This window comes from Vespa velutina, chromosome 12 (assembly GCF_912470025.1).
Source record: "Vespa velutina chromosome 12, iVesVel2.1, whole genome shotgun sequence".
NCBI lineage: Eukaryota > Metazoa > Arthropoda > Insecta > Hymenoptera > Vespidae > Vespa > Vespa velutina.
The window spans coordinates 2,337,169-2,345,242 of NC_062199.1; the positions used below are offsets into that span (position 1 = coordinate 2,337,169).

The following is an 8,074-nucleotide window of genomic DNA, read 5'->3' on the forward strand; positions in this document are numbered from 1 at the left end:
TGTTTCGATTTTTATTAAAAAAAATAATATATAATATATAAGTATAGTAGTCATCTGTTTTACCAACCTTCGGTGAAAAAAAATTTCTATTTTACCGAACGTCAGTGAAGTAGCTATCTGTTTTATCGACCGCTTGTAAAAAATTTATTAAAACATATGAAAGAAATTCCCTACCGTATACATTATTTAAATGTTAGTGGAATAAATTACGATTTTAATCGATTAATATATCGAGATTTAATCGATTTCAGGTTTATTTTCTAATTAATTTACTATTCTGTCAATAGATGGCGATTCTATTGAAAAGCTTATCAATAAGCATTATTTTATGAGTTAGTTGTAATGATAGTTTCCAACGTGCTTGTTGAGTTTAATTCTAAATATGGAAGTGTTAAAGGAAATAGCTAATTTTCTAAACGAAAATACTCGTTTAGATCTAAAAGCTGTTGCATTGCAAAATGTATTAAGTACGTATTATCACTTTCTTTCGAAATTAATTTTATTTGAATCGTAGAACTTATAGGTTATGTTTGTCATAGCATACATTGATTTATTATTTCAAATGTAGATATCACAGGCAGCAAGGAGGGCCGTGAGCTTTTATTTGGTTCTTTAGATATATTAAAACAACTTGTCATACTTATGCAAGATAATACAATGGCAATAGCAAAAGATGCAGCTTTATCGGCTATAAATATAAGTGCGGATGAAGCAGGAGCTAATGCTTTCTTAACAATTTCTGAATCTATGCGACAGGACGAGGAACAAAAATGTAATCATAACTTAGTAAAAGTTTGTATCAGGTATAGATATTATTAAATAGTTTTTTTTTTTTTTTTTATTAATTTGTCCTTTATCGTATAACTTTTAAAATTATTATTTTTGTCCAGCTGTATAATGGATAAAAATAGCATATTAGCAGATCCATGTTGCATGATACTTTCCAATATGACAAGGCCTAGATATTTGGTTGACAGAGTTATAACACTTATTGAAGAAAGTGATTATGCATGGGACTCCATCGTAGCAGCATTTACTGCGAAAAAATATAATGTTACAGGAGCTAATTTGCATTACTTAGGGCCTGTATTTAGTAATCTTACTCAATCTCCCTCTGTAAGGAAGTATGTTAAATGTAATCAAATATGTATGTTATAACTTTTTTTTTTTTTTTATAATTCTACAGTATTTTTATATTATTATCTAGATATATAATGGATAGGAAACGAAATGTTATCCAGCGTCTCCTCCCTTTCACAGAATATTCAGATAGTATAGTAAGGAGAGGCGGCATTATTGGAACTTTAAAAAATTGTTGCTTCGATGTGGAAAATCATGAATGGTTGTTAAGCGAGGATATAGATATTTTGTCATATTTATTATTACCTCTTGCTGGACCAGAAGAATTTGACGATAATGATAATGAAAAGTTACCAATTGATCTGCAATACTTACCCGAAACAAAGGAACGAGAATCAGATCCAGATATTAGGTATAATTATATCTTTGATAAATATATAAATGTGGACATATTTAAAAAATTTTTTAATTATTTCAGAATAATGTTACTAGAAGCTTTAGAACAATTGTGTGCTACGAAAAGAGGAAGAGAAATATTAAGAGAAAAGAACACTTATATTATTTTAAGAGAATTGCACAAATCAGAGAAATGCAAGGAAGCCCTTCTTGCTTGTGAAAATGTTGTTGACATTTTAATTAGGTATCTTTTATATCATTTGTATGAGTTTTTCTTTTTTTCCTTTTTAGACATTATAATCATCGCATTTTTTTTTTTTTTTTCTTGATATATCAGAACTGAAGAAGAAATAGGTTTGGATAATATAAAAGAGGTAGACGTTCCAATGGAATACAAGGACAAATTTCAAAAAATGGATGAAGAATTTATCAAAAATACTTGAGAAATACTAGTATTATAAGATGTCTGATATCTTGTTAAATATTTCTTTATGAACATAGCACAAGTCATATATATATTGTGTATATATATATATATATGTGCGCTACATAATATATATATATATATATATATATGTGTGTGTAGATACATATATAACTTGCGCTTGATAATAAAATAATGCGGTAATATATTTAAAAAATGTATTCACGAAGGATATGTATACATGATCCACGATATTGCACTGTTCCCTTAGTTTACTAACTTAAGCCATTCAGGTTCAAAGTAGCAAAAGCATTAATAATATCGATCTCGTTCTTTCGAAGATATTATTATTTAATATCTGGAAAGAATCAAGGACTTATAGATTATAAGAGAATATATTTTAATATGGTATTATTTGTTTTTCATTAATTAAATTTGCAACAGGTACCATTCTTATGGAACTTACATGCGATACGTTATTTTCTTCTTTTTCTTTATATTAGAAATCAAGAAATAAACTATCATCGACTAAAATATGCTCATGTTACTTTACTAAACTTGAATTAGCTATGTAGCTTTGAGATCAAGTTTTGATATAAAACTGTCATTGACAGATCAGGAAACATTACCATCAAGGTAAATATCCTAAACCAGCTTCCAAACTGATGGAACTTTTGATACTAGATGCGTTACTAGCTCTCCTACAAATTTTATTAGAATCTGATCCAAAGACAGCAGCAATTTCAGCACTTTTTTTTATCGAGAGTGCTTCATGATGAGCGTCAGATCTAACGTTACCATGAGAGAAACATTTCTTCTCTCGTTCTGCCCCTCCAACGTAGACCAAACGACCTTGAGTATCTCTAGCACTTACAACCAACACCTTCTCGCTATCGGATGATTGTTGGGATTTTCTTCCTGGACTGAAGAGATCATAATCCAATGCTAAATTGTCCGAACTACCACAAACCGGAGAGGATTGAATCTGAGGATGAAAATAAAGAAAAAAGGAAATACTTAGCAGTTGCAAGTAGAAAATGAAAATGATTTTCATTTGGACAAGAGGATCTTTATAAATCACCTTCAATAATTCAGAGTTATGTGAAGAAGTATGACTCCTAGAGGTTTTTGACGATGTTATTCTATCGGGACTTCCACCTCTACTTAAGGTACTCTCCGACGGCACAATACCTTTTTGTCTCAATTGTTCCAGGATGTTGGATCGTACAGGTGTCCTTCCGCAATAACATTTGTTGCTTTCCGAACAACTGTCCGTGTCGCAAGCACACACAACTGTATTTGGGACGATAGGTTCTACGAGTTGTCTTCTGGACAGGGAACAATAACATTTATCCGCTGAGATACAGGTGCAGGATTCGGAATCGTAGCTGCATTCGCTGCAACTTACGTAACCACTGCTGCTTCTATTTGCAGCTGCCCCAGCATTGCGACTAGCTCGTTTACCTGAAGAAAATTTATCGATGTCATTCGATCGACGAATTTCTATTGGCAATCTGTGTTGACATCATTTTACGTACACGTGTCACTGTCCTCCGAAGTTGTATGACACTGTCCATGCTTGTTCATTCTCCAGGACGATCGTCTCTTCCCGTGCCTATTGGCCAAGACACGATTTCGATGATTATTCCTAGCATCGCAAGACGAACTACTTCCAAAACTATCATTCAATCTTCTAGCAGGAAATATAACCGATGTGAATTCGGTTGGTCCACCTTTTAACCTCGAGACGGATCTTTTGATAGCACGTCCTAATAGACAAGGTCGACGAGTCGATCGTCTTCTTTGTGGTCTACGTCGTCTTCTCATTATACTAGCAGATCTTTGATAGAGTTCATCTTGTGTCAAGGTAGCAGCGAGTTTTAATAAAAATTCTTTGTATAGTGGCTTGAGATCGTTAAATGACATACCTTCTGGATCTGAAAATAATATAATTTAGATGATTATCATTTTTATTGTTTGTTAATAATATTGTAATGATCATTTTATTTCTTACCTATAATAGCTGCCAAAATGTCGTCGACGCTGGTCAAACCTTCCTGATTTCTAAATTCATCGAAGAGTTCAGTAAATCCCAAAGGAGTTCCACCTTTCATATTGTTTACTCTTCTGGTACTTCCAGGTTTTAGAAAACTCGCTCTTCTTGGTAATTCCACTCTAGTCATTAAATCTCCTCTCTCTACGTCTAAATCACTTTGTGATCTCTTCAGTCTAGTCTCTTGAACAATTTTCTTAGTACTTTCAGATCTACCGACTGGTGGCTCGCTACCGGCTCTACTTCTTCTTCTAACTCGAGGCTGACTGTACTCTGATATCTTCGGTTCAATTTCTGAGTCATTAGAACCTGTCTTCTTTAAGGGTTTATCCATGGTAACAACTCTACAGAGTTTTGTACCAGAGGATTTTTCTTTGTTTCTAGAACAGTGTTTTTCCTGAGGAATCTTTTTATAATCTTCATAGGCATCATTTTTACGATTTCTCGAAAAGAATACGTTCTCCTGAGAACTGTGAACGTGTCCACGATCCATTTTCTTATTACCAGGAACGTAAATATCTTCTTGACCAAGACTATAGATCTTTTCCGCATCTCTGAAATGTTCCTCATAGATCTTTTGTCGATCATTCTTCTTCGTGCTTTCCATATAAATCGGATTCTTCGTGTTCGATGGTTTATCGATTCTATCGTAAATAGGAAAACAATCTGATTTCTTAGAATAAGATTCCTTTGTATTTTCAATGTTAAAATTTCTTCGAGAAAAATCGTAAGATCCGTAATTCTTTTCGCTTGAAAGAAGAGCTTCATCTTTTCGCGCTGGCAAGTAAATAGATCTCGAGTTAGTATCGAAATCATTGCTTCTTCTGGATGATAATAATTTTTCGTAAATATTAGATTGGACTCCGTAAATACTACTGTTAGTTTTATCATCGTAGATCTTATCCATACGACTAGTTGGCCGATCAATCTCGATTTTTTCCGTTTGTTGAATATTTTTGGAATTTTTAATATCATCTTTTTTTTCAAATTGTTCCAAATTCTTTTGGATAAGGCTTACTGGCTTGTCCGGTTTAATGGGTTCCCTTCTTCTTCCTCTAGCTTCGAGTATATCTTCAGCTTGTACGTCCGATATCGTTTTCTTTTTTCTTCTCGGTGCTTTTTGGACACCAACAGATTTGTTATTACTCTCATCTTCGGTAGCTGAATTCGAAATGGAATTCTTTTTCGACCTCGGTGGTCTTACCGGATGAGGTGGAACATTTGGTTTAGGTAATGGTGATGTCAATAAATTACTCTTATTACTTGGACTGGCTTCTCGAATGCTAGAAACTACCGAAGCCAAGCTAACGCAGCCCAAACCGTTAGTATGTCTAGGTCTTCTTCGATTCCCATCAAGATCAGCTAATAATGCTCTATACAAGGTAGCCGCAGCAGCAACTGCATCTTCTTCCGTTTGACAAGCAAATGCATGACATTCTAACAATCTTGCTGCTCCTGCACGTCTCATGACCACAGCAAAGATAGGTGGATAAACGTCAACGTCACTTTTCAAACCACGCATTGTCCTATAAAATAGAATTTTATTTAAATACCAGTTTCCTTAAAAGGAAGTCAAGAGTTTAACGCGTGTGTTTGTGTGCACGCATACGTATGTTTTTGTAAGAACTAGAATATCAGTAGGTATTCAAGAGTATGAATCAAAGTGTCTATAGTATTAACTCTTCTACCAGTTAATAATGTGTACATGAATTGAAGAGAATTTTTAATCAATTAATCCAATCTCTTACATCAGACCTGTTCAAGAAAATAGCTTATACGATAAGTATTAGACATCATGAATATCTAATCGCTAGATTTAGGATTATCGTTCTTAAGTTATTAATATAAATTTACCTGTAGAGATCAGCGTGCTTGTCATCGGTTCCTTGACCTTGATCAGGATCTCCAACCAGTGGTAGAAAAGCGTAATGCGACTCGCCCGACTGAATCTTCCTACATCGAAGTCTCAATGCACTCCAGACAGCTATTCTACGAAAAGGATTATTCTTCTCACAGGTCTCACCTGTTCGAAAGGTCAGTCCACGTCTAGATACTTCTAATTCTGCTTGAATTGATCCATCGATTTTCTCTAAAAGCTGACGAAGAGGTTCTTGAAGACCACGAATGCTTGCTACTCGACCACCAACTGGAGCAGCACCCATGTACTTCACCTGATCGATAAAAAGGTCAATTTTAGAATGTTAGAATTTAAATCTATTCGATTAGAATTTCAAATGATATATTATCAGGTAACGAGATCGATAAAAAAAAAAAAAACAATAAAATAAATAAATAAATAAAAGAGTCTCTAGGAACTCGCAACTAGATTTTATTTAATATAGAAGTAATCTGCACGTCAGTTAAATGAAAAATTTTTCCAAAGAGATTCAAAGGAGTTTAAGTTAGTTCGTCACGCTTCGTGAATCGTGAACGGAATGAAAGTGACGATTAAAAATTCCGGGAGCATATTTGCTATGCCAAGGAAAGTCCCTTTGTTTCTTTTTTTTTTTTTCCTTTTCTTGTTTCTTTCTTCCCTTTTTTTCTTTTTTATTCCTTTCCCGTAGCTTCCTCCATTTTGTTTATAGAAAAAGATAAAAGATCAGGATTATCGCAAAACCACGATGATTCTATCAAACGTAGTAGTACGAATTATTTCAAACTTTCTTTTTCAATTTCTGCGAGATATCTCGAGAATATTTTCTCTGGAAAATCGTTTTCTAACGCGTAACTGGCCGCGACTAATTAAACGATGATCTAATTAGTGAAACTCTTCTTAACGTGTACAAATCTATTTGAGTTTTATTTTCTAACATTTGGATTATATATTTCATTTCAACTAAAAGAATCTCTTTTGTATCTCTAGAGAGTGAAACTTGACAGTGGTATACTTGATGATTGGTGTTTAACGTGAATGAAAATTTCATGATTCTTTCAACATACCTACGTTTGCGTTGTGTATAAAAGTAGCACATGGAGTAGAATCGACGTTTATATATATATATATATATATATATATATATATATATATATATATATATATATACATATATATAAATCTATATAGTCATGGCGCGGTATTAATTATCCACTCGTTGTTGAGAAGAAAGTTAATTTTCCCGATCAACTCAATTATTAGGCATTATCCTTTCTTTTATAATAAATTCTCTTCTGTATCTTTTGATCTTTTTTATTTTTAAGAAAACGTTATCGTGACTTGAATTCATTTTAATAGTTTTATATCACCGAGCATGGATGGAAATTAAAAGATAAGAGATTCGAATGAAATTTTGAAAGAAAAAAAAAAAAAAAAGAAAAAAATAAAGAAATAAAAAAATAAAAGAGAAAAAGCTACCGGCAATATTGCAGCCGCACATTCCCCTGGTGTTCCGCTTTCAGCTTCCACGGAAGCAAACATCGCCTCGATTCTTGCTTGGACTGCACTATTTACTCTCTTTTGCTCCTCGAAACTTTGATCTTCACAATGAATCGACGTTACCGTTGAGATACCGGCATACCAACCACCGATAGTCGAACTGCAGATGGATCTAAAAGGTCAAATGAATTTTTTTATACTCGTTCAAAATATCATTATGATTCAAAACAATTGGATTGACCAAAGGATCGTTCAATTTTTGAAGAAAATGATAACAAACATGATCACCTGATCAACTTGATGGATTTTAATTCTCATTTATTTTACCTGCAATCCTCAAAGAGAGCATCAATTCTAGCTTTGCTTCGAAGTGAACATTCCGATGGTGGCCCAACCAATCGGAATCCATCCCCGTAACAGGACAATCCAGCAACAGACATCTTTCTTTCCACTTTTGAAGACGTATCATCGATAGAAATCAATATCTAGAGTTTCATCTAAATATCCTTAACTTCATACCGATGGATTATCTTCCATTCTAAAAATAAATTGATAAAAAATATTATTTCAAGAATTATCACATCCTTATGACTAAGTTAAAGAAATATTAAGATATATCTGATATTCTTTTTTCATTTTTTATTCTCTTCATGGTAGATGCCGTCGCCTCGTCAAGAAGGCGTTAAATTTATGCGAGTAGCTATCTGCTATGAAAATAATTAGAGCCGAATGTAAGGCACAAAACGAG

The 8,074-nt window shown here is 33.4% G+C and overlaps 2 protein-coding genes across 5 annotated transcripts in view; one reads left to right on the top strand and one right to left on the bottom strand.

Annotated features, from left to right (window-relative positions):
* The first annotated feature begins 237 nt into the window (after positions 1 to 237).
* On the top strand, positions 238 to 6,954 carry LOC124953319 (protein HGH1 homolog). 2 transcript variants are annotated; one of them, XM_047504531.1, is made up of 6 exons: positions 238 to 467; positions 569 to 803; positions 891 to 1,124; positions 1,208 to 1,492; positions 1,559 to 1,720; positions 1,814 to 2,596. In XM_047504531.1, the coding sequence occupies exons 1-6, from the start codon at positions 383 to 385 to the stop codon at positions 1,917 to 1,919; spliced, it is 1,107 nt and encodes a 368-aa protein (XP_047360487.1). In that variant the 5' UTR covers positions 238 to 382; the 3' UTR covers positions 1,920 to 2,596. The 2 variants fall into 2 exon arrangements, with proteins under 2 accessions (XP_047360487.1, XP_047360488.1); XM_047504532.1 differs by having other exon boundaries at positions 309 to 467; positions 540 to 803; positions 1,814 to 6,954.
* Positions 2,019 to 8,074, bottom strand: part of LOC124953318 — a 9,202-nt gene continuing 3,146 nt past the window's right edge. Inside the window, exons 2-8 of one of the 3 annotated variants that reach the window (XM_047504527.1) lie at positions 7,654 to 7,864; positions 7,306 to 7,498; positions 5,808 to 6,124; positions 3,915 to 5,479; positions 3,439 to 3,837; positions 2,982 to 3,364; positions 2,019 to 2,885 (exon numbers count right to left, since the gene is read on the bottom strand). In XM_047504527.1, the coding sequence (XP_047360483.1) occupies positions 2,532 to 2,885; positions 2,982 to 3,364; positions 3,439 to 3,837; positions 3,915 to 5,479; positions 5,808 to 6,124; positions 7,306 to 7,498; positions 7,654 to 7,766 (3,324 nt within the window). In that variant the 5' untranslated portion in view covers positions 7,767 to 7,864 and the 3' untranslated portion in view covers positions 2,019 to 2,531. Of the gene's footprint in view, positions 2,886 to 2,981; positions 3,365 to 3,438; positions 3,838 to 3,914; positions 5,480 to 5,807; positions 6,125 to 7,305; positions 7,499 to 7,653 lie in introns of all 3 variants that reach the window. The other 2 variants (XM_047504529.1, XM_047504530.1) reach the window with 2 other exon arrangements.

Coding starts and splice junctions, on each gene's coding strand:
- LOC124953319 (XM_047504531.1), top strand. CDS start 383: ATGGAAGTGTTAAAGGAAATAGCTAATTTTCTAAACGAAAATACTCGT. Junction 468..568: donor TGCATTGCAAAATGTATTAA/GTACGTATTATC, acceptor TTTCAAATGTAG/ATATCACAGGCAGCAAGGAG. Junction 1,493..1,558: donor GAATCAGATCCAGATATTAG/GTATAATTATAT, acceptor TAATTATTTCAG/AATAATGTTACTAGAAGCTT.